Source organism: Gymnoscopelus braueri, assembly GCF_963280865.1.
Source record: "Gymnoscopelus braueri genome assembly, chromosome: 8".
Lineage (NCBI taxonomy): Eukaryota > Metazoa > Chordata > Actinopteri > Myctophiformes > Myctophidae > Gymnoscopelus > Gymnoscopelus braueri.
The window spans coordinates 55483736-55511090 of NC_137609.1; the positions used below are offsets into that span (position 1 = coordinate 55483736).

The window sequence follows — 27355 nt, forward strand, 5'->3', positions numbered from 1 at the left end:
CAGATACGCTAGTCAAAATGCTAACTGACAGAGCTCTGAACTGAGACAAACAGATAAGCTAGTCAAAATGCTAACGGACAGAGCTCTGAACTGAGACAAACAGATAAGCTAGTCAAAATGCTAACCGACAGAGCACTGAACTGAGACAAACAGATAAGCTAGTCAAAATGATAACTGACAGAGCACTGAACTGAGACAAACAGATAAGCTAGTCAAAATGCTAACTGACAGAGCTCTGAACTGAGACAAACAGATAAGCTAGTCAAAATGCTAACCGACAGAGCGCTGAACTGAGACAAACAGATAAGCTAGTCAAAATGCTAACCGACAGAGCGCTGAACTGAGACAAACAGATAAGCTAGTCAAAATGCTAACGGACAGAGCACTGAACTGAGACAAACAGATAAGCTAGTCAAAATGCTAACTGACAGAGCACTGAACTGAGACAAACAGATAAGCTACTCAAAATGCTAACTGACAGAGCTCTGAACTGAGACAAACAGATAAGCTAGTCAACATGCTAACCGACAGAGCGCTGAACTGAGACAAACAGATAAGCTAGTCAAAATGCTAACCGACAGAGCTCTGAACTGAGACAAACAGATAAGCTAGTCAAAATGCTAACTGACAGAGCTCTGAACTGAGACAAACAGATAAGCTAGTCAAAATGCTAACGGACAGAGCTCTGAACTGAGACAAACAGATAAGCTAGTCAAAATGCTAACCGACAGAGCACTGAACTGAGACAAACAGATAAGCTAGTCAAAATGCTAACCGACAGAGCACTGAACTGAGACAGACAGATAAGCTAGTCAAAATGCTAACTGACAGAGCACTGAACTGAGACAAACAGATAAGCTAGTCAAAATGCTAACTGACAGAGCTCTGAACTGAGACAAACAGATAAGCTAGTCAAAATGCTAACTGACAGAGCACTGAACTGAGACAAACAGATAAGCTAGTCAAAATGCTAACTGACAGAGCTCTGAACTGAGACAAACAGATAAGCTAGTCAAAATGCTAATCGACAGAGCACTGAACTGAGACAAACATAAGCTAGTCAAAATGCTAATCGACAGAGCACTGAACTGAGACAAACATAAGCTAGTCAAAATGCTAACTGACAGAGCACTGAACTGAGACAAACATAAGCTAGTCAAAATGCTAATCGACAGAGCACTGAACTGAGACAAACAGATAAGCTAGTCAAAATGCAAACCGACAGAGCTCTGAACTGAGACAAACATAAGCTAGTCAAAATGCTAACCGACAGAGCTCTGAACTGAGACAAACATAAGCTAGTCAAAATGCTAACTGACAGAGCACTGAACTGAGACAAACAGATAAGCTAGTCAAAATGCTAACCGACAGAGCACTGAACTGAGACAAACAGATAAGCTAGTCAAAATGCTAACTGACAGAGCTCTGAACTGAGACAAACAGATAAGCTAGTCAAAATGCTAACTGACAGAGCTCTGAACTGAGACAAACAGATAAGCTAGTCAAAATGCTAACCGACAGAGCGCTGAACTGAGACAAACAGATAAGCTAGTCAAAATGCTAACCGACAGAGCGCTGAACTGAGACAAACATATAAGCTAGTCAAAATGCTAACGGACAGAGCTCTGAACTGAGACAAACAGATAAGCTAGTCAAAATGCTAACTGACAGAGCACTGAACTGAGACAAACAGATAAGCTAGTCAAAATGCTAACTGACAGAGCTCTGAACTGAGACAAACAGATAAGCTAGTTAAAATGCTAACTGACAGAGCACTGAACTGAGACAAACAGATAAGCTAGTCAAAATGCTAATCGACAGAGCTCTGAACTGAGACAAACATAAGCTAGTCAAAATGCTAATCGACAGAGCTCTGAACTGAGCTGTATGAATTCATCAATATTTATTTTGTTGTTGTCGCATTCCTGAGACAATAACTTGATGACCGGCGGAGACTCAATGGCGACTCTTTGAGTCTCCTACTGAGCAACCACCCGGTCATCGAAATAATTGGCCTGGGAACGGGACAAAAACAAAACAAAAACTCCATGAATTCAAGGCTTCATGAGGTGTGTAATTCATTTAAAAAAGGTTTTTGGGTGAACTACTCCTTTAAGTTGTGAACTCGTAAAGGTCTTCCGCCCGGTGATGAATACGCTGATTGTTTACTTACTGAGTACAAGTATCAATAGCACAATGTAGGCCTAGAACTACTCTGTTACAAGTAAAACATCCTGTATTTAACATTTTACTTCAATAAGTAAAATGATTTTTTTTCATCACAATGCAACACATTGTGAGCTATCTTTTTATTTTAGATGAAGCTGAAGTATTAAATAGGGCTTTATGGGCTAATGTAGGATTTGTAATAATACGCTTAATGGAAATGGAAATGCAGTCAGGCAGGTCTGTCTGGTTTCTAATGATGCTACTGCACAGAGTGCAATAAAAAAAACTATTGTAATAAAATGTAATGGTCCTTTCCCCCAATTACTGTGCCTAAACACAACACCTTAGGGCAGGGGTCTTCAACAGGGGGTCCGGGACCCCTAGGGGGTCCTCAGAGTTACTACAGGGGGTCCGCCAAATCTTTGTGTGATATGATTCTTTTTTTTACCTTAACCACTTGAACCTTAGCATCCCTTTTCTGAGGAGAACTTTAGCCAAAAATAGCCGATCTACAAGCTCACAACGCCTCGCGCTGCGAGGTGTTGTGAGCTTGTAGATCGGCTATTTTTGGCAAAGAGGTATAGGTGTAGAGGGAAAAAAGAGCAGACCAAGTAAAGAAAAAAAGTTGAATCTGAAACACAATTTTATACAATATAGAGTAGGGGGTCCCTGCTTCATCTCTCTCTCAGCTAGGGGGTCCTTGGCCTGAAAACGTTGAAGACCCCTGCCTTGGGGCCGCCATAGCTTAGCGGGTAGAGCAGAGAGAATGTAAGGGTCAGGAGGTCACCAGTTCGACTCCTGACCCCCGGTCTGTGTCGAAGTGTCCTTGAGCATCAGCACACTACTGCCCCCTACTGAGCACTCATCATGACCGTCTGAGCAGCCATCAGCTTGGTGAAGCTGAAACTGAATCCCCCCCCCCCACCCCACCCCCATGGTACTAACAAAGGTCTTCCGTTCCCTACCAAGATGTTAATGTTAATAAGAGTTAATATGACGGTTAAAAAAAACATAACTGGTTAATGGTAGAGAGAGAGAGAGAGAGAGAGAGAGAGAGAGAGAGAGAGAGAGAGAGAGAGAGAGAGAGAGAGAGAGAGAGAGAGAGACCTTTAACCAAGCCTTTATTAACCTTCCTTTACACTCAAAACATACATCAGGACATTCCTACTCCTTCAAGAGAGGACACTCTAAAAAGTACATTCTTTTGACACCCTCCATTTCATTTAATTTAAAACACATTTGTGTAAAAAAATAATCCCCTTAAAGAGACAAAACCAGTGACTCCTGCTCAATGCTACACAAGACGTCCCCTTTCCCCGACATCTCAACAAATTCCTCTAGACAAGAAATCATTTTATAATAGACAAACTCTATTCTGATAGGAGCTGCTACCAGCCCTTTAGCCATGGGTTCAGCTTCAACTGAACCCGCTCCCTGGATCTTGTTCCTTAAGCCAGATACTCATTTTTACCTGCCCGGCCACACAATTAAGCAGTCCCAACCGTGTCTTTTGTGACGCTTTGTACCTTGGCCCAAAAATAAACATTTCATCACTTAGCTCTTCATTAAACCTGTTAAACCATCCCTGTAGCAGCGCAATCAGACTATGTTCCCCAGGTTCTATGTTCCCCAGGTTCTATGTTCCCCGCTTTCCTAGGAGAGCGGGGAATATAGGACCTAACCTAAACCTAACCCTAACCATAACCTTAGTGGGGGAACATAGGTCCGGGGAACATAGGTATGACCCCAACCATAGATGTTCAAGTGTCTCCTCCTCCTGGCAGAAAGGACAACTTTTACTAGCCCGAGTTGATGTGGGCCACATGTCTGTTTGTAGCCACGGCCCCACTATCCTCCACTGATCATGTCTGTTTGTAGCCACAGCCCCATGCACTATCCTCCTCTGTGGATCATGTCTGCTTGTAGCCACAGCCCCATGCACTATCCTCCACTGGAGATCTGCAGTGCGTTTCTCCACTGGAGTTTTGTACAGGGACCTCCAGCTGCCCCGTGGAGAAGGAGCCTGGTCCAAGTACTCCCGACCACCAAGCTTGTAGAGCGTCTATTTTCAGTATTTGAAGTATACAGTATGTAAGGTCTAAGTGGTTAAATTAGGTTAGAACTAAATGATTAAACCTCTAATAGTCAATAACATCATACAGTACACTGCTGGGATGAAAACAATTATTGTCTAATAGATTGGATTGTTGTGAAATACATTTTTGTATATTGTCTAAACATATAAATAAATGAGTTTTGAATACATTGCTTGAGCTAAAGTGCCTTTGAAGTTTATAATAAAGACACAAGAGAGAGAGAGAGAGAGAGAGAGAGAGAGAGAGAGAGAGAAAGAGAAAGAGAAAGAGAAAGAGAAAGAGAAAGAGAGAGAGATAGAGATAGAGATAGAGATAGAGAGGTGGGAGGCGAATACATGAGAGACACAAACAGGGAGTGTGTGAGACAACGCTCACCTGCAGGTCGACAATAACAGCAGCATGTGTTCATTTATTTAGTGTGTGTGTGTGTGTGTGTGTGTGTGTGTGTGTGTGTGTGTGTGTGTGTGTGTGTGTGTGTGTGTGTGTGTGTGTGTTCATTTATTTACACTCTCCTCCAGACAAGCTTAAATAAGTGAGGAGCTGTTTGTCCGCTGTCTGCCCGGCGCCGCGGGCCGCTGTACCGCCGCTTAAGATAACATCGCTGTCAGGCGGACATCTTGTAAGTCCATATTTCAGCTTTCTCTTTCCTTGGTTAATTATTAACGCCCTCCTTCGTCGTAAAACAGTGTTTGTGCAAAAAGCACCGAAAACAGACGATATACAAGCTCACAACGTCTGAACCAAAACATGTTGGAAGTGAAAGTGGTTAATTGTGTCTGTGAGTTTTATAAATATTGAACCAATGAAAAGTACAAGCTAGTGTCTAAATAGTAACTACATTGGGTCCATTGGATTGGAACACAGGTTCTTTTTTCCCCCCTCCGATTCCTGAAAATGTATAGTTTTTGGGAGATACAAGGTTCCCGCCCGACAACAACTGTATTCATCATCATCATCCCGCCTCACTCTGCCTCCGCGGAAACCGTCCCGTAGCGTCTTACAACCAAGCCCCCAGAACCCAGTGGTTTCATTGAAGCCAAATGGACATGGTGGCCATTCATGGTAGTGCAGGCGCGTGCAGGCCTGGGGCTACAACACATGAACGAGAAAAGGTTTCGACCAATGGGCTCGACTCACGAGCATGCGCACGAGCTTGCGCACGGGGCTGCGCGCTTCTGTGACGCAAAACGCGTCACTGTGACGCAAAACGCGTCACTTCTGTGACGCGTTTGGAGCCCCAAATAGGCCTCGCCCACCAAATTTCCAACCCGGAAGAAGGGTTCAAACAGGCCCATGCGCTGGGTGAGCAACTCAATGCAAGTGGATGGGAGGAGAATTCGGGTGCCCTCTCTATTATTTTTAACTCTATGCTTACAACCTACAACCTGAAAACCAATTAAATCCAACACAACACCGTACCGCCGGCTACCTGTAAACCAATTAAATCCAACGCAACGCCGTACCGCCGGCTACCCGAAGCAACCTGCAGACTAACACGTCCCATGCTCTTTGTACACCGAGTCTAGACGATATCGACCAATTACAAAACTATGGGCTCACTGGGAAAATAATTGGAAACGCCACGCTGTGACAGAAGAGACAAGCCAGCCTGGGTCAATCATCTATGATATACTGTATCTGTGACGTCCATCCATCCATCCAATACATCCATCCATACATCCATTTTCAACTGCTTATCCGGAGCCGGGTCACAGGGGCAACAGTTCCATTAGAGAGCTCCAGACTTCCCTTTCCCGGGCAACTTTAGCCACTTCATCCTGAGGATGAGGCGTTCCAAAGGCCAGTGTGGACAAGTAACCCCCCCCATCTGGTCCTTGGTCCATCAGGGGGTCTTCTCCCAGTGGGACGTGCAGCAAGGACCTCCCTAGTGGGACGCTCAGGAGGCATCCGTACTAGATGCCCGAACCACCCTAGCTGGCTCCTTTCCAAGTGAAGGAGCAGTGGCTCTACTCCTATAGTCTCTCCCGGGTGACTGAACTTCTCACCCTAATCTCTCTAATGGAGACGCCGGCAAACCCGTCTGAGAAAACTCATTTCAGCCACTTATCCGAGAACGTATTATTTCGGTCATGACTCTCAACTATGTCTATGACATAATGACTCCTAATTTGGGCAAGATTTCAGGCCCATCAGAGTACAGTAAATGTGGAAAAATAATTGTGGTGATGATCGGTCTAGCTCCGTACACACACACACACACACACACGCACACGCACACGCACACACACACACACACACACACACACACACACACACACACATTGCATCATGCAACTTCCGGCACGCCTCCTGACTGTCCTTTCCATGTCTAGTGATCTCACTGCGTGATTCAGCATGAATCTCTTCTAGGTGACTTGAAGATGAAAACAAAAACCAACAAACAACAATTAGCTTCTCTGGCCAGAGGCAGTACTGCATATCATGAGGTCAACAGCAAGAGGCAGCATTTCTCTCCAACCATCACACAACAGATAAACGAGGCTCCAACCACCTCCTCACACACACTGCCAAATCCCTGGCCACGCCACTCCGCCATGTCTCCTGAAGCGAGGCAGCCAGATAAGGCTTAATTCTTTGTGCCAGCGTACGCCGGGTGTCGCTCTCTCCGCAAAAAAAATAAGACGATCTACAATTTCTCGGCGAAGTGACACCGTTGTGCGACAAAAAGGCTCGAGATGGAAATAAGGACGCCTTTGGCGGCAGACAGCCGCGCGGAACAGATTAGGTGCGTCGTCTCTGTGACTGGCCTGAGTCATGTGTGTCTGGCTGTGATGTGTGACGCTTGGCAGCATAAAGGGCACAAAAGCACTTCTTCTCAATTTCAGCTTTTGGCATGGGTTCCTTTAGGGGCTCTGCCACCATGCCCGGCTCTAGTGATGCCAGCGCCATCAGGCACAAAAGTGTCATTTTAAGATTTCTTTGGGCTATTAAAAAATAGCAGATCTACAAGCTCATAGCGCGGCACCGAGTGCCGCGCTATGAGCTTGTAGATCTGCTATCTTTGAAAAATCGTGAACATTTGTGCAAATCTTTGAATATATATATTTTTAAAGACACCGTTTTTTTAACTCAAATCTTTGCTTCATGGGGGTCCCTGAAACAACATATTTTGAGATGGGGGTCCGCGGCCAAACACATATCATTTTGGGGGTCCTTGACATGAAACAGTTTGAGAATCTCTGATTATAGAAACATAAGTTTTTTCAAAAAAACTGTTTTAGAAGACATTTGTAGAATCCCCCATGAAGCAAAGATTTGAGTTACAAATGTTCACTTTAAAAAACATATATATACAAAGATGTGCACACATTTTCACGATTTTTCATAAATAGCAGATATACAAGCTCATAGTGCGGCACTCGTGCCGCGATATGAGCTTGTAGATCTGCTATTTTTTTATAGCCCAAAAAAATCTACACACAGATGATGCTTTCCCGGTCTTAAAGGGTTAACAGGAAGAATTATGGAAAGGGGGGGGGGGGAGGCAGCTAAAGGAGTCATCCATAGTGCTTGTGTCAAAAGCAGACGTTATCCTAAAGGAGAAATGGAAGGCGATGTGATATATCGTTCACTGTACCAAAACATTAATGCACTGACAGCCTTTATGCCTTTCGTTGGCTGACCAGAGGCAGGTTGTCCGTCCGCCTGTATGTCTGTACGTCCACATGCTATAGGACTAAACGTCCTGTATGTCTGTACGTCCACATGCTGTAGGACTAAACATCCTGTATGTCTGTACGTCAACATGCTATAGGACTAAACATCCTGTATGTCTGTACGTCCACATGCTGTAGGACTAAACATCCTGTATGTCTGTACGTCAACATGCTATAGGACTAAACATCCTGTATGTCTGTACGTCAACATGCTATAGGACTAAACGTCCTGTATGTCTGTACGTCAACATGCTATAGGACTAAACGTCCTGTATGTCTGTACGTCAACATGCTATAGGACTAAACGTCCTGTATGTCTGTACGTCAACATGCTATAGGACTAAACGTCCTGTATGTCTGTACGTCAACATGCTATAGGACTAAACGTCCTGTATGTCTGTACGTCCACATGCTATAGGACTAAACGTCCTCGGTGCTCTACTGACAATATAGTTTAATGAAGGAAAGACGGGTGCAGACTCACAGCAGTCTTAAGAAACAGTCCACAATGTGGTGGAAATAAAACCATGGAGAGTCATTGTGGTATTGATTATACTTAATGATCAATACCAATAATATAAGTTTCTTAGTGAGATGCAGCTGTCACCCCACATCTCACTCTCCAGGGGGGTGAGATCAACACCTTGTTGGGAGTACACATCCCCTCACCCAGCAGCTTTAACCTCATCTATTTTCAACTGTATGTATTGGTCTAGCCCTGGAACCTAGACTGATTCGCTCAGTTTAGCTGATTATATTTCTCGATTCCCTACGTAATCGGTGACGTTTGGAAATCCGTGTGATAACCAGACAGAGAAGCAAATAAAAAAATAATAATAATAATAATAATTAAAAAAAAATAAAGCCATGTAAGGACTGACCAGCTTTTTTGTGTGACTTTGAGGAGGTATAAAATACTGTGTAAAACTCTTGGCTGACGACGAAGGTCTCTCCATGTGTGATGAAGTTCCGAAATAAAAGGTAAAGACTGACATGTGGTGGTTCTTCGTCAGTGTCTGAACAACTTCTTGGTAACGTTTTAAGACTTTCATTATAGCACCTCACTGGCAGGTTTTTATTCATTTATTTACTTTACATCTAACCTTTATTTAATCAGTAAAATCACATTGAGACTGCGACATCTCAAGAGCACCAACGTCCACTTACACTCAAGGCTGAACTGATTAGAAGTAGGGGGTCGAAGGTCAAAAGGTCAGAGAAAACCCATTCATTAAATTCCTCTAAAGTCTTCATTCACTACATGTGCTCTATGCGTTCGGACAGAGACGCACGTAAACAGAAAACATGGCTGGCAGAGGCATACAGCCAGGATGCTGCTTATGTATTGTTTTGTTTATTGATGTATTCTTTTTTTAATGCCATTTAAAAGTTACATGTTAAGAGATTCAAGTGGGCTTCACATCCAGCGGTTATTCCTTGCTGCGTGTATACGCCATATTTGGGCGTAAATCCATATACGGATAAGCCGGGACGTATAGCGACATCAGAAGGATGACATACAGAAGGCATCTTACGAGGCGGGAGATATAAGACGACGCAGGAGGAGTTCACCATACTGGTGTCTATGAACTGAGGCTCATAACATCCATCCAATCTCAGTCAGTGTGATTGAAGATCTCTGGAACCGCAGACACCTCTAGCTTCTCGCCGACAAACATCATCTTATCTAAGTTCTAATAGAACACTACTACAGCGGACATTGGTTGGACGTAACCGGCTGGCTTGAGTTTAGCTCCCAAAGCATTTTGGTCATTTAACCCATTAACTCATTCACTGCCACTGGAACGTAATTCTTTCCAATTGCCAAATCTGCCACTGACGTAAAAAACGTCATTTTGCGAAAAAACTTAAAAGATCTCACCGTCCTTCATCTCTCGCAGTGACACATTTCATTGTAGCACACCCGGATACGGAAATTCTTCCTGTTTAAGTCCCCCTCTAAAACGACCTTTTCTCGGCTTTGTTTTTCTCCGCCGTGGAACGCTGTTTAGAAACGCTGTTTAGAAACCGCTACTACTGCAAAATGGAATGTCGCCGATTGAAAATGTCTTCTCTGGGCCACTCACACAACTACCCTGTGTGTCTACAAACAGTTGAACACGCGATCATAAGGGATTTAGCGAGGTCTGTGGCGAGGTGGAAAAGTAAGTGAGCCGTGACGTTCACATGGCGATACATGGTGTTTATACACTGGGCTGCAGGAGAGAGACTCCGCCCCCATCGGAATGTCTGTTGTCTGAGCGGCGTGCACGGATCGCTGGTGTGTTTGAAACCATTGGACTTGCGATCATAATGAAAAAAAAGTAAATTGTGAACATTTTAAAGTTATAAAAAACACAAAATCGCTGGCAGTGGGCAAACACAGCCAGAAATAAGTCTGGCAGAGAATGAGTTAAGACCTGAGGCCATTCTTAAAAATGTTTTCTAAATCTTAACAGTTTTTTGAAAAAAATCTAAAAAGAAATGTTTTCAAGATTTTTGAATAGCCAAAGAAATCTAAAGTGACACAGATGCGTTCCAGGTCTTAATGGGTTAATATATTTCCAGTTTTTCCCATTTTTCACTTTTATGAGGATACTGAGGATCACTTCCTGTCTATCTGTATGGTGGCTACCTAATATTGCTACCCAAATATTGTACATGTATTTATTTAGTAAATATTATATCGCCCATATATGGAGATCTCTATATATATGTGTCTCTCTACCATTTATGCCCATATATGGAGATATCTGTATCTGTGTCTATGTGTGTATGCCCATATATGGAGATATCTTTATATGTGTCTGTTTGTACTCTTATGCCCATATATGGAGATTCCACCTCATAGATTTCCATAAGAAAACACTTTGTTGATTGTGGGTTGCTATGGCTACCTAATATTGACGATCAGTGTACTTGGAGGCCAGTCTGACATCACATAACTCCTTATTTGGGCAAGGCTGACAGGGAACTCTGTGTGTGGGTGTGGCTTGTAGTCATAGTGACATCATAGTGATGATGTGAAGCTCCTGGTATAAAAGTAGATCCCACACTGAGAGAACACCATTCACCACCTTATCGACACACCATCGCCTTCTACTGGACACCACCTGCTAGAAGAATCCTAGAACACCGCTTAACGCTGGAATGTAGCATCATCGAACATATTCACTGGAAGAGTCACACTAGTAGATCACTGGTTGTGTTCTCTCTTACAAAGGAATTTATTTAGTTTTTACACTTTTATTCTCAGTGTGTAGAAATGGCCTCTGCCAGCAGTCTCCTGTCTGAAGATTCTGAGATGGTTCAACAGTTCAGGAGTCACAAGTTGAAAGAAGAATATGAAGAAAAGACAGAGGCTGAAGTTCAGCAGATGATCCAGGAAAGACGACTGAAGATTCAGGAGGTCAAACACTCAGTAGAGCTCAGCAGGAAAGATGCAGATACGGTCATAGCAGGCAGTGTTCAGGTCTTCACTGCTCTGATCAGCTGTATTGAGAGAAGCCAGGCTGAGCTCATTGATGTGATTGAAGAGAAGCAGAAAACAACAGAGAAACAGGCTGAAGGCTTCATTAATGAGATGCAACAGGAAATCACCCAATTAGAGAAGAGAAGCTCTGAGCTGAAACAGCTCTCACACACAGAAGACCACCATGACCTCCTCCACAACTTACCATCCAACACTGGCTGGAGACCCACCAAGGACTGGACAAAGGTCAATGTCCATCAGTCTTCACATGTGGGGACAGTGAGGACAGCTGTGGCTCAGCTGGAGAAGAAATTCAGTCAAGAGATGAAGAGGAAGCTGTGTGATGCTGAGTTGAGGTGGATCCAGCAATATGAGGTGGATGTAACTCTGGACGCTGATACAGCACATCCCAACCTCATCTTGTCTGGGGATGGAAAGCAAGTGAGTCATGGAAATGTAAGGAAGAATCTCCCTGTCAATGTCTTAGGAAAACAAAGCTTCTCCTCAGGAAGGTTTTACTATGAGGTTCAGGTTACAGGGAAGACTAGGTGGAGTTTAGGAGTGGCCAGAGAGTCCATCAACAGGAAAGGTGTAACCACACTGAGTCCCAACAATGGTTACTGGACTATAGGGTTGTGGAATAGAAATGAGTACTGGGCTCTTGCTGGCCCTCCTGTCCTCCTCCCTGTAAGAGAGGAGGTCCAGAAAGTGGGAGTATTTGTGGATTATGAGGAGGGTCTGGTCTCCTTTTATGATGTGGAGACCAGAGGTCATCTCTACTCTTTCACTGGCTGCACCTTCACTGATAAACTCTTTCCATACTTCTGTCCAGATCTTAATGATGGTGGTAGAAACTCTGCTCCTCTGATCATCTCTCCTGTCAACATGGACACTGAGCTCGGGGAGGACGGTGGGAACATCTTCAAATAGAAAAAATAAAAACATTTGTCCCCTCCAACAAATAATAATAATGGTAGAAACTCTGCTCCTCTGATTGTTGTGAACTTGTAGATCTGCTATTTTCAAATAGCCTAGGTATAAAATAGGGCTAAAGTGGCTAATGTATGTTTTATAATTTCATAATTTGTATATGCAAAGCAACTAGTAACTCCACTACATTCCTCTGAGATGTAGTGGAGTAAAAGTAAAAGTATAGACAATTGGAAATACTCCAGTACAGTAAAAGAACTTCAAAATTGTACTTAAGTACAGTACTTGAGTAAATACAAAATATATACTTAGTTACTTTACACCACTGGACATTTGAACCCGCAACCTTGTAATCCACACACGTGCGAGCACACGTGCACACTCTCTCGCGCGCGCACGCACACACACACACACACACACACACACACACACACACACACACACACACACACACACACACACACACACACACACACACACACACACACACACACACATATATGGGTATGTATTGATGATTGACATCAGGGATCTCCATAAATGGGCATAACATGGACGAAGGACTTGACTGACAGAGATCTCCATATATGGGCATGTCAGTCAGATGGGTGTTGCTTTGTAGGAGTTCAGGTCGTACTCTAGTAGGAACAGTGGTGGAAAAAGTACTCCAATTATTTACTTAACACATCGGGTGCCAAACACGGTCTAAACCGTGTTTGCACAGAGTATAGTTAGCGCTTTGGTGCCGAACACGGTCTGAACCGTGTTTTCAGTCGCTTTTGTTTTTTTCGTTTTTTTCCATACGGGAGGGGCTGGAGCAGCTCTGGAATCACCCACGGTGATTCTGAGAAGGAAGGGCCCTATAGATCACCGTGCCAAAAAACATGTTCTATCTCCTTCTCTAAAACCCCTATAACTCTGAAACTTTTTACGCTGCGGAAAACGACTCATTTTGTATGCACGATCGCTGCGCCATTGTAACCCGCGTGAAAGATATTATCGTTCCAGGCGTTAGCCAGGACCATCGGGCAAAATGGAGGCATGCTTTGTTTCACATGGATTGCTCGTTGTGGAGTCTACAGCTTAAACAGCGCCGCACAGCTCAACGGTGAGATTTCTGGCACCGAACGTAATCTGTTATTATAACATTCTGGCACCGAATGTGTTAATGGATTGTGCAGTGAGAGTGACAGGAATGATTCCAGACATTTTAACTCATTGACTGCCCATGACGAGTGTGACGAGTTGTGTGTTTTCAGTGGTTTTCCACTAGATGGCGCTGTTCCCCAACCTATGAGCCACCATTTGAGGCTCAGTCACACAGACATCTAGGAGATCACGTGAGCTCAAGATTTACCCCTCCATTCACTTCCTGGTTAACGTCTTTGGGAAAACGACTGTATCTCACCTCCTGTGTGTTACTATGCATTTTTGGTGAGACATGCTATTATCAACAGCCTATAACAAGCGAACGGGGAGTCACGATGAAATGATGTCATCAGGGATGACAAAAAATCATCCCGATGATTTTTGTGGCGTGACGGGGATGATTCCAGACATTTTAATAGATGGTAGAGTGAGAGAAACAGGGATGATTCCAGACATTTTAATGGATGGTAGAGTGAGAGAAACAGGGATGATTCCAGACATTTTAATAGATGGTAGAGTGAGACGGGGATGATTCCAGACATTTTAATAGATGGTAGAGTGAGACGGGGATGATTCCAGACATTTTAATAGATGGTAGAGTGAGACGGGGATGATTCCAGACATTTTAATAGATGGTAGAGTGAGAGAAACAGGGATGATTCCAGACATTTTAATGGATGGTAGAGTGAGAGAAACGGGGATGGTTCCAGACAGAGGAGAGGCTGAGATAATAATGTTTGATTTCCCATCTGAACTGACGCCGTGCTTCTGTGGGCAGGTGGGAAATCTAATCTGGGACTCGTCTGCTTTCTGAAACCCACAATCAGAGCCAAAGCGTGGAGAAGAAGCGTTCCGTTTCTTATTTTATGCACCACATACATGGAACAAACCTCCAGAAAAAAAATAACTGCAGCTCTGCTACCAACTCTCCGTTTGCCTCTGTCATTTAGTGTCATTTAGTGTCATTTAATGTCATGTAGTGTCATTTAGTGATGTTTTTTTATTCTTTTTTGATTCATGTATTCTCTTTATAAGTTTAACTGATTCTCATTTTCTATTCTTTTGAGTCTTCAAAACAAACGGTTTAACTGTATTCAAATGTCTTTAATGTGTTTATTGCTTTGTGTGAAGCACGCTGAACAGTAGGAGACTCAATTCTCCTCGCCGGTCATCAAAGTATTGGCTTTGGAATGCGACAAAAACGAAACATTCTGCATGAAGTCAAGGCTTCATGGAGTGTGTAGCCTAATTGATAGAAAAAAAAATACGTGTTTTTTTGGGGTGAACTACTCCTTTAATGTCTTACTGTACCACATGCTGTTTATATTTCTGACTAATAAAGTCATCTTTGCCAAAAATAGCCGATCTACAAGCTCACAACGCCAGGCGTTGTGAGCGAGCTTGTAGATCAGCTATTTTTGGCTAAAGTTCTCCTCAGAAAAGGGATGCTAGGGTTCAAAGTGGTTAATGTGAAGGAAAAAAAAAACATATGACACAAAGATTTGGCGGACCCCCTGTAGTAGCTCTGAGGACCCCCTAGGGGTCCCCGGACCCCCTGTTGAAGACCCCTGGCCTAAAAGGTTCGAGGAGCGTGTTTGCGGCACGAAAGGTTGCTGGTTCGATCCCCCAGACCGGCCTGAACCATTTGATGTGTTCTGTCTGTACAGTAAGCACACATTTGCTGTGCAGTAAGCACTAGCCTGATGATCAGCCTGAGGCTGTGTGGAGCTTCAGTCTGACATTGGCTGCAGTGTCGGCGATTACAAGGGGGAGGGGATTCGAATTTCCCTAAACCAATCACAAGAGATCAGTGGTGGAAAAAGTACTCAAATTCTTTACTTAAGTAAAAGTACCAATACTGCAATATAAAAATACTTTGTTACAAGTAAAAGTCCAGAATAATAAAAATACTTGAGTAAAAGTACAAAAGTATTGGCATCAAAATGTACTTAAAGTACCAAAAGTAAAAGTACTAAATATTTGAAAATAGCCGATCTACAAGCTCACAACGCGTCGCGATGCGACGCGTTGTGAGCTTGTAGATCTGCTATTTTCAAATAGCCTATGTATAAAATAGGGCTAAAGTGGTTGATGTATGTTTTATAATGTAATAATTTATATCTGAAAAGTAACTAGTAACTAAAGTTTTCAAATAATTGTAGTGGAGTAAAAGTACAATATTTGCCTCCGAGATGTAGTGGAGTAGAAGTAAAAGTATTGGAAATTGGAAATACTCAAGTAAAGTACAAATACCTCAGAATTGTACTTAAGTACAGTACTTAAGTAAATGTACTTAGTTACTTTCCACCACTGATCTGACGTCATCGCACAGCTTGTTTTAGCAGATATTCACTGATTCGGCTTGTCGTAAGACCCACCCCCACCTCCGACTCTCATTGGACGGTACTTTTTGCATGGAAGATATCCTATAGGCTCACATTTCAGCACCGGACCAAGAGGCGGGCCACTCAGAGAGTGGGCGGGGTCTATGGTCGATGGAACCAGGCTAAGTGCACTAGACTGTAAACATACCAACCTAGTTGAGTATCATCCACAAAGTTTAATAAGTAATACTATCTAAAGGGACTACACCATGAATTTTTACTTTTTCTTCTTTTTTGTGTTTTTTTGGTCTCCCCTACCTCTCTTCTATCCCCAAAAATACCCCAGTTTGAGCACTCTGTGCCCCATATCTGGGGTTTTATGTAAATTGTCTCAAAACTGACCAAACTGATTTGGTCCCGAAAGTGACGTCACTAGAGGTACAATCCCTCCCTTTTTCAGTTCCAACTTTTTTTTTTTTTTTTCTTTTCTTTTTTCTTTTTTTTCTTTTACTTTTTCCACACAGAACCAGGAGATAACATGCATACAAACTGGCTCAATAGCGCCACGTGGCAAATCAGGACAATGTGGTATTGCAGGTGAAAGTGCTTTATAAGCCAGAGAGAGGTTAGTTGGAATGAGTATATCTGAGGCTTGATTTAGGCTCAAACCTTTTGAAAAACGTTTGAGGGACATAAACAATATGATATTAGATATTAAATATATTTTTTTAAATTCATGGTGTAGATCCTTTAACACATTTATTTTTGACAACAGGAAATCTACAAGCTCGCGAAACATTCCGCATCCCGGCCGCCTTGCCGGCTTGTCGATCGACTGTTTCCGCCGCGCTACACGTACACACCACCGTGCGACGCAGTGTGAACACAGGGCTTAAGTGCTTAATGAGGTTAGTTTAGAATACAACACATCTTGGAAGTGAATTAGCATTTATTTGCGTCGATTAGAGCTGATTAGCGTTCAGCATTTTGTTGATAATAACAGAGGCCGGGGCACAGCGCAGCACGCAGCGCTGATTAGCTGCATCGTTTAGCGTAATGCGAGCTGACAGCAGAACCCTGGATGGAGTGAACTGGGAGGGACGGGGAGGGACAGGGAGGGCACACGGTGGTCCTTGTGACCTCCGGTGTGGTCTGGGATGTTTCTATATCAGGGGAAAAAGTGGGGATATATCTTGCCTGCCTGCCTCTATTGCCCTGTATAACCAGCTAATGAGACATCTTTATATTTAATCAATAGCTAAAAGCAATCCGTTGTTTTCCATCTTGTGACTAAATCTATTTTAAATGTAGGCATTTAGGCAGACGCTCTTTATCCGGAGTGACTTTGTAGTATATTTAATAACATAACATCCACATTTGTTAGCATTATTTAACTTCACAAGTCTACAAGTAGCCTACAGTCAGACACAAGAGTGGATTCAAGAGGTGACTGTTGGTCTGGGCCGGGTGGGGTACATACACTTAGCTTTGCCTTTTGTTGTTTACCTGGGTTCTATGCATGTGTCTCCCTTCCCCCTTTCCTGCTTCATACAGGTGCAAATTGAATCAGGGAACTCAGAGGGTGATCTATTGTTTGTCTGCGTGGGGTCTAACTTTTGGAGGCTGACCCCCACCCACCTATTCAGTGCTATATAGACTGTGCCAAAGTGTGGCTATCTCTGTGTGTGACTCAGCAGCCGGCAGGCTGTTGTGTGGTGTGGTGGGGACCTCAGGGTCCCCATAGGAAGCTGTTTGTACTTATGCAATAAATCGGATGCAAAGATACCTCACTGACTAGTGATGACTCCATTCATTCTACAACCATTCATTCTCATCTCTGGAACAACAAACTTATCTACAATATGGCGTTGTTGGCAACTCAATAGAGCCTTTAAGGCAGTGGAAGAATATATGGGTTGTCTGCAGTGGGAAATATACCTCAACTTACAATAGACTGTCTGTCTGTCTGTCTGTCTCTTAGAGTTCTCAATGGGCCCGAACATTTATTGTAGGCCCAAGATAGCCAGGGAAAACAATGATTGCCAGTAGGCTGCGCCAGTGGCTAAAATTATAGCAGAGAGTGAGTGTGAGAGAACGGATTTATTAGTTGCCGGAATGGCAACTTCACATGTCCAATAGAAATGTTAATACAAAACATGCAAAGTTCTGAAGTTAAATCCTCACCTTCACACCTTACTCTGCCTCTCTCTACTCTCTCCTCTCCCCCTGAAAGACATTTGAGCCGCTGTGTCTGACAGGCAGCGAGTCTAGCTTACACGCCCCCCCCCCCCCCCCTCCATTGCATCATCCTCCGCCTACTGTCTGATTCTAAAACGTGTCAGATGGTGATGCATTGTAGGCGTCAGTGGGCTTGTAGATTGAACGGCTATTTGATGCGCGTAGCAACAACCTCTCACTCACTTCTCTGCTGCCTGACTGTCTGAGGCTGAGCCTCCCTCCACTGCAGTCACAGAGTAAAAGTGAAACGCCAGTCAGCGCTGCCTGCATGATAAATATATACACAAACAGACAGAACAGAATTATATGTTGTATTATTATTACAAAAATAATAATAATACAAATTTTTCTTCTTTTCATGGAGCCCGAGGCCCGGCTCGTCCTTACTAATTGGCATACATTTTCGTCCCGGCCCGAAAAAGTGGGGTCAGGGCAGAAATTTGAGAACTCTACTATCCATCTATAGGCAAATGGCCCACCACTACACATGACATACTATGTTCTTTTATAGGAAGAAACCTGCATGGACGTCTTTCCCCTCGGATGTGGTGTGTCTGCTCTCCTGGTTCTATTCTAATGTTTTATTAGTAATGCTTCTCCTAAACTAAACCCTCCGTCTGGCTCTGAGCTCCATCTGTCTCTACAGCCTGTCTCTACAGCCTGTCTCTACAGCCTGTCTCTCTACAGCCTGTCTCTACAGCCTGTCTCTACAGTCTGTCTCTACAGCCTGTCTCTCTACAGCCTGTCTCTACAGTCTGTCTCTAAACAGCCTGTCTCTACAGCCTGTCTCTACAGCCTGTCTCTACAGCCTGTCTCTACAGCCTGTCTCTACAGCCTGTCTCTACAGTCTGTCTCTAAACAGCCTGTCTCTACAGCCTGTCTCTACAGCCTGTCTCTACAGCCTGTCTCTACAGTCTGTCTCTACAGCCTGTCTCTACAGTCTGTCTCTACAGCCTGTCTCTACAGTCTGTCTCTACAGTCTGTCTCTACAGCCTGTCTCTACAGCCTGTCTCTACAGCCTGTCTCTACAGTCTGTCTCTACAGCCTGTCTCTACAGCCTGTCTCTACAGTCTGTCTCTACAGCCTGCTGTTTGTCAGCCGCGCTGAGCTGATCTCCAACCGCTAGAAAAAAACACATCCTCTACAGCAAGGGGTCTTCAACAGGGGGTCCAGGACCCCTAGGGGGTCCTCAGAGTTACGACGGGGGGTCCGTCAAATGTTTGTTTTTGTTTTGTTTTACATTAACACATTGAGTGCCAGGGTTTTTAACCATTTTTGAACCTTTTTCAAGTAGTCACAAAATTCCTCGTTTGGATTATGAAAAACGGTCCGGACCGTTTTTGGCACTCAATGTGTTAACCACTTGAACCCTAGAATCCCTATTCTGAGGGGAACATTAGCCAAAAAATAGCAGATCTACAAGCTCACAACGCCTCGCGCTGTAGATCTGCTATTTTTTGACAAAGAGATAAAGGTGTAGAGGGAAAAAAGAGCAGACCAAGTAAAAAATACTATATATATATTAAATATGTAGAGGGGGTCCCTGCTTCATCTCTCTCTCAGCTAGGGGGTCCTTGAAAAACGTTCGAGGCCCCTGATCTACAGGAATGCAATCTGGGAACCCAGAGCCAGTGAGAATGAAAAACAGCGCCCTCTGCTGTTTGTACTATCTCTCACTGGCTCTGGGACAATGGCGACGTAGCACCAGTGCGCAAAGGAAACCAGGGTTTTGGTCTGCCTTCAGCTTTCACTTCCGGTGGTGCCACTATGTTTTCATTCCCACTAACAATATTTCTACAGGGAACACTAACACCACTTCTCCCAGAGAACATGGATGGTTTTGGTTATAAGCCCACTTGTTTCTATGATGAAAGAGTAAGTTAAAATGTGAATATCTTTCCGTGGTTTTGTCTGCTCCGCGGACGCTATTGTTAAATTAGTTTCGGTTGGTTTCGAGGGGGAAAGATCGACGGACACGTGAATCCCGCCCACTACATTTGATTGGGTAAAGCGCGGCCTGCTTCCTGATCTGAAGGCACGCCCACTTGTAGCCCAGTGTGTACATGTTATGACGAACCTTCACGACAGATTCCAACGCAGAGCAGAATCTGTTCTTGAGAGATTAACAGGAATGTGACACACACACACACACACACACACACACACACACACACACACACACACACACACACACACACACACACACACACACACACACACACACACACACACACACACACACACACACACACACACACACAGCTGAGGTTTGTTGTGATGATGTAAGTCGGGTACAGAGCTGTCATCGTTTCAGTTTGGTGGCAGAGCGCTTCCTCTGATGTGATATTTGCCTCTGAGATGTAGTGGAGTAGACGTGTGAAGTACTGACAAATTAGACATCCTCAAGTACAGTACAAGTCCCTCACACTTGTACTTAAGTACAGTACTTGATTACATGTACTTAAGTACCTCACACTTGTACTTAAGTACAGTACTTGATTAGATGTATTTAAGTACCTCACACTTGTACATAAGTACAGTACTTGATTACATGTACTTAGTTTTCTTCTCTACGCACATTCCAGTGTTCCAGGACATTTGTTTTCCAGGAAGTGCAGATTGAGCAGTACTGCAGCTAATCGCAACTCATCTGGGACTTGTAGTTCAACTGGGACTTTGTAGTCAATTAAACACACAGTCCCATGTCACCGCTCCATCCTCTCCCTGTTTCCATGGAGACCTGGATATTAATCACTGCATTAATTATTATGGGATTTGTTTTTGCCTTGAGGGAGCTGAGGGGATATTAGAGCTTATTGAGAGAGAGAGAGAGAGAGAGAGAGAGAGAGAGAGAGAGAGAGAGAGAGAGAGAGAGAGAGAGAGAGAGAGAGAGAGAGAGAGAGAGAGAGAGAGAGTGTGTGTGTGTGTGTGTGTGTGTGTGTGTGTGTGTGTGTGTGTGTGTGTGTGTGTGTGTGTGTGTGTGTGTGTGTGTGTGTGTGTGTGTGACACACGGCAGAGTACAGTGGTGTCAGATTTCATTTACTGGCGTGCGAGAGAGAGAGAGAGAGAGAAAATAACTCCATTGCCATCTCAACCGCCACTTGTGTGTCCAACATTGTCTCCATCATGCAGTCTGTGATTGGAATTAAAAATGTACTTGAGTAAAAGTACAAAAGTATTGGTATCAAAATGTACTTAAAATATCCAAAGTAAGAGTAGTCATTATGCAGAATGTCCCACGTTTTCAAATGTGTAAAATTCATAAAGAATCCTTTCAAAATAGCAGATAGCGAAAATAGCCGCCACCCTGGACCCCAGACCTCTCTGTGACGTCCTTGTGTCGTGTCTCCAATGTGCTTATCACCTGCACACACACAGAGTGTGTGTGTGTGTGTGTGTGTGTGTGTGTGTGTGTGTGTGTGTGTGTGTGTGTGTGTGTGTGTGTGTGTTACATAACAGCAAAAAGCCTGAGTTATGTTTAGTTGTGTGCCGGAGAGTTATTTGCGGTGCGTGATAGCGCGCCGCAAATAACAACAGTTTTTGCGAAGATTAGAAGTAGCAGCTCTTCATCCATCTCAAAACATTCTAGATGTCGTATCGTATGAAACCAACGCGTGGACTCTATATATAGGTTGCTTACGTGAGACGCGGTGCTTATAATCCTCCGTCTTGTCTTTGCTGCCCTCTAGCTGTGTGGAGGGGAGGCGCTGAAACATACAGGCTGGGTTTGGTGCTCCTTTCATTCTGATAATAATCTTACACAACTAAATGATCCATAAGATATATAAGATGTATAAGATGTATAAGATGTATAAGATGTATAAGATGTATAAGATGTATAAGATATAAAATATATACAATATATATGATCCATAAGGGCTTAAGGCACATAGAAGAGCTAGGATTCATCTAGAATCGCATTAAAACTAGATTGAGTGATACAGTAGGAGGCCAGTGACTTTGACCAGTTTCTCTTTCAAAACCTTTGCATCATGCATGTCACACAGACAGAATGTGACACACAACACCAATGGTTTTGATCGTGTGGATTGTGGATAAATGGTTTGGTCAAGTTAAAATGGTGGATTTGTGGATAGGACTCTATATGAACAAACTTGTTTTATCAACAAAACCAATGGCATTCTGTTTGTGTGACATACATGATGCAAAAGTTTTGAAAGTGAAACTGGTCAAAGTCACTGTACACCTACTGTACACCTACTGTACACCTACTGTACACCGGAATTATTACGTTAAAAAAGGAAACCTCGGGAGAAAACGGGTGAATTTGAAAAGCCATTAACCACATGAACCCTGGGGTCTGTGCTGAGGGAAAAGATGATAAGAGATCTGGTGTAGAGAGAAACAAGGGACGGTCTAATACAACCAAGCATTAAGGGTTTAAGTGGTTAAGGACTTCATGCATTAAACAATTTATAGGCAACTTTATAAACAAACAGGAAGCCTGCTATTTGATTGAATGACAGACAACGATCTTAAATTGGATGACAAACAGCAAGCCTGCTATTTGATTGGATGACGGACAACAAGCCTGCTCTTTCATTGGATGACGGACAACAAGCCTGCTCTTTGATTGGATGAGGGACAACAAGCCTGCTCTTTGATTGGATGACGGACAACAAGCCTGCTCTTTGATTGGATGAGGGGACAAGAAGCCTGCTCTTTGATTGGATGTTGGGACAAGAAGCCTGCTCTTTGATTGGATGACGGACAAGAAGCCTGATCTTTGATTGGATGATGGGACAATAAGCCTGCTCTTTGATTGGATGACGGACAAGAAGCCTGATCTTTGACTGAACAGCAAAGACGTCCAGCCCTTCTATTGGCTGGTGAGGAGCGTGGCAAGACGTGATGGCACCACATGAGTCCTAATTCTCCAACCGTGTACCGAGGTACGCCAATGACATGATCACTGTGGGGGATCTTGAACCGAACAAAGGGAGGAGGGGAGGAGAAACAGGGAACAGTAAAATGAGTAGAACTTGGAGAATGTTCTGACCAAAACCAAAGCCGGTTTTCAGACCATGGGACAAACTGTGTCTATAATATGGAGGCTAATGACCAATGTATGAACCACTGTATGACAGACAGCGTTGTGGACCGAAGACACCGATCTGTGAGCTCACAACACGGCCACCTTGTGTTGTGAGCTCATAGAGCGGATATTATGGGTACACATTGACAGCCGTGTGTCCATCAGTGTGGAGTTTTTTTTTTTCGAGTTGACAAAAATATTTCAACCGTGGGCGTCCAGACGTGAACATGCAGAACGTTCTGCTCAGCGCCCGTTTCCAGCAGAGCATTACAACTGGAAAACAATTCAAAACATACTCAGGAAAATAAATGCTCAGGAAAAAAAGACATCAACAAAATGCATCTGTGGACACAGCCCCTTAAAAGTGGATCTGGAGGCTGCTGTACACACACGGCTGAACATGAAGACATGACGCAACACAGAGCGCAGTAGAGTAACGGTACGGTGAGACAGAGAACACACGTCTGAAGCGGACAGACAATGGAGCAGCCAGTCAGAGTCTCTTTGAAAGCAGAGACACACTGAACAACCACACGCCTGCATGGGCAGAGGAGACAGGAAGCAAACACATCAATGCCAGCACACTCACACACAAACACACGCACGCACACACGCACACACACACACACACACACACACAGACCCACGTACATACACACAAATGCAAGCATGTACACATACAGTATGACACACTGCATGAGCTTACCCTGATGAGACATTATAGCTGTTACGCTACGACAATTACTATATACTAGAAACCCCTCAATCTAAAGGTCTTTACCCACCAGAGGCGTACGGAATGAACCATACGGAAATAACAATTGTGTCGCTTGGTCAGTATTTGTGTTAATTTTGTTTTTTTTGTTGAGTGAATTCATCGCACAAAAGTATTATGCCCCCGGTGTTTGAAGACCTTTAATAATGTCTAAAACCAAAACGATAAGTTAAACATAAACCTTAAACAATACCATAAAATATTTCAACTAAAAGTATACCTTAATTCGACATGATACTTTATAAACTGTATCTTACACGGTAGCTGCATATTTCCGTCGCCCCCATTCAAAGACACATTTTAAATGGGATTCAGTGAGCATGTTTCTTCATCGATTTACTTGGTCAAGCATTGAATAGAAGTCACACAAGAAACTGCTCAAGCAATTAAAAGGACAACTTGGCATATTTTCAACCTGACTTTAACACCTCTGTATGTTCCTGGCATTTTGTGTGACGTTAACATTTTGCAACGTCAACATTTTGCTTGCCACACTATGTTATTGATCTCCTCAAATCAGAACAATGGGTTTTAGGATGGACATCAGCCAGGTTTTCCTTTTAGTAGCCAGTGGAGCAGACATGAACCTTATGAACATTAACCTTATGAACATGAACCTTATGAACATCATAATCCTGCTTCAGGTCTTTTAGTAGCCAGTGGAGCAGACATGAACCTTATGAACATCATGATCCTGTTTCAGGTGTTGACTGCCAGCAACGATCCCATTCAAAGCCAATACGGAGAGTCGCCATGGCAATGACATGGAGTTGGACACAACTTCACACGTCCTGCATCTTTTACCAACAATAGGAAGACTTATACAGACTACATACTTATATAAACACATTACTAGAGATACGTGTATAAATACTAGAGAGACGTAATGACTGGAACAACTTATTCAGAGACTAAAGACTTATTCAGAGACTAAATACTTATTCAGAGACTAAAGACTTATTCAGAGACTAAAGACTTATTCATAGACTAAATACTTATTCAAAGACTAAAGACTTATTCAGAGACTAAAGACTTATTCAGAGACTAAAGACTTATTCAGAGACTAAAGACTTATTCAGAGACTAAAGACTTATTCAGAGAGTAAAGACTTATTCAGAGACTAAAGACTTATTCAAAGACTAAAGACTTATTCAGAGACTAGAAATACTTATGCAAAGACTAAAGACTTATTATTCAAAGACTAAAACAACTTATTGAAAGACCAAAGACTTATTCAAACACTACAAAGACTTATTCAAACACTAGACATACTTATTCAAACACTACAAAGACTTATTCAAACACTAGAAATACTTATTCAAACACTAAAGACTTATTATTCAAAGACTAGAACAACTTATTGAAAGACTAAAGACTTATTAAAGGCTAGAAAGTCTTATTCAGAGACTAAAGACTTATTCAAAGACTAGAGATACTTATTCAGAGACTGGAGACTTATTTAAAGACTAGAGATACTTATAAGACTTATTCAGATACTTCAATAACGAATTCAAAGGCTAAAAATAATAATCTATGGTGGTCCTCAACCAGTCTCGCACTTGGACCTACATCTTGCACTGATAGGTCAAATTAATTATATAAAATAGAAACATCATCTTTTGTTTTTGTTTTTATCTTTCTTTTTGATCCCATCAATTTCTGGGTCGCAATCCACGGGTTGAGAAACACACTTTTATGAAAATACTAAAACGTGCGTGTATGCATGCATGTGTGCATTTCCGGCGTGTCTCTCACCGTGGTGAGATGTCACAGCCCTGCTGCATGAAGGCGCCCAGGGAGAACCAGAGGGAGTTGAAGATGCCGAACTCGTTGGGGGGCTGGTCGCTGGGCGGACCGTCGGTGCCCTCCTCGGGCTCCTCGGTGTGCCACTCGTACGGGCTGAAGCGGCTGACCAGGAAGAGCACCACGCTCACCCCGATGTAGGCGAACACGATGCACATCCAGATCTCGTAGGCCAGCGGGTCCAGGAAGGAGAAGACGCCCGGCTTGGACTTCTGGGGCTTCTTGATCATGATGGAGATGCCGAGCGACATGAAGGGCTTGGAGAAGTCGATCACCTCCTCCCGGACCAGCGTGATTGTCAGCGGGGCCACAGCGATTTCCGCTTTCTGGAAAGAGAAACGATGATCAATTTTTGGTTTGGTTTAGTTTATTTGAAATGCAAAGAAAACACAGGGATGGAACTGGGAACCTTTCCGGTTCCCAAACGGCCGCTCTACCTCCTGAGCCACTGCCCTTTGTCAGGGTCTAGTCTCGTGTTTCCACACTATGTTTTACTTTGATTTCAGTCTGCTTTAAGACAGCCATGCAGTCACTCTCCTCTCCTCTCCTCTCCTCTCCTCTCCCCTCCCCTCCCCTCCTCTCCCCTCCTCTCCTCTCCCCCCTCCTCTGGTCTCCCCCTCTCCTCTCTCCCCCCTCCCCTTTCCCTGTTTCATCTCTGTATTGCTTTCCTCTTCACTGAACACATCTCAGAGTGATTGAGTTTGTACAGAAAAGGGGGGGAAAAAAGAAAAGCAAGGTGTGGGGGGAGGGGAGAAGAGGGGAGGGGAGGTGAGAAGAGGGGAGGGGAGGGGGGGGGCAAACCTCTCTCTCTCTCTCTCTATACCCAGGAGAGATCTAAACCTGATTTACACATCACTTTTTACCACGCCGCTGCGTCGCCAAAAATAGCCGACCCACAAGGTCACGACGCGTCGCGGACATGACGCGTCGTGAGCTTGTATGTCGGCTATTTTGGGGGCCCTACCACACCTTGGTACGACATAAATCAGGCTTTTTTTTTCCCACTGCGAACTCCCCCGAGGAATCACAGAGAAGAGGATAATAAATGCAGCGAAAGAGAAATATGCTTACGACACGAGAAACGCAGAAATAAGACATTCTTGCAGAGAGAGACAGAAAAGTGCAAACACACACTGCCCCCCCACCCCCCCACCCCCCCAGGGCAGAAATCCCCCCCAAAACCAGATTAGAGTTTAGTGGCTTAAGAAGCTGAACACACTTCCCTATCCGACCTTGTCTGGGGGCCGTTATGTTACGTACGCCGGGGGGGGGGGGGGGGTGAGCGACGAGGGCGATAATCTGCGGAAAGAAATTAAACTTTCATTATGGCCGACACTTCGGGAAGAGAGGGAAGGGGGTAAAGGAAAAAAAAAGAGAAAGAAAATGAGGAGATTTAAGCTTCTTTCGTCCTCAGCGAAAAATGTACTAAGTTGACAGCAGTGTCAGTGCTTTCAATGTGTGTTGAGAATGTGTGTGTGTGTGTGTGTGTGTGTGTGTGTGTGTGTGTGTGTGTGTGTGTGTGTGTGTGTGTGTGTGTGTGTGTGTGTGGTTTTTCCCTCGACAGAATGCTGTGAGGCGATGAATGGCCACTAAGCGACGGTCTTAGAGGTGGAAAAGCGCTGACGGCCAGCACTCTCCACGGCTCTCGCTTTTCTGTGCCTTCCAT

General features: G+C 43.7%; 1 protein-coding gene across 1 annotated transcript in view; it reads right to left on the bottom strand.

The window, feature by feature from the left end:
* Positions 1-27355, bottom strand: part of LOC308090970 (glutamate receptor 4) — a gene marked incomplete at both ends in the record, with an annotated part of 92959 nt that overhangs the window by 21192 nt on the left and 44412 nt on the right. The window contains one exon of the mRNA XM_080436242.1: positions 25642-26015. Coding sequence (XP_080292368.1) covers positions 25642-26015 — 374 coding nt within the window. The remainder of the gene's footprint in view (positions 1-25641; positions 26016-27355) is intronic.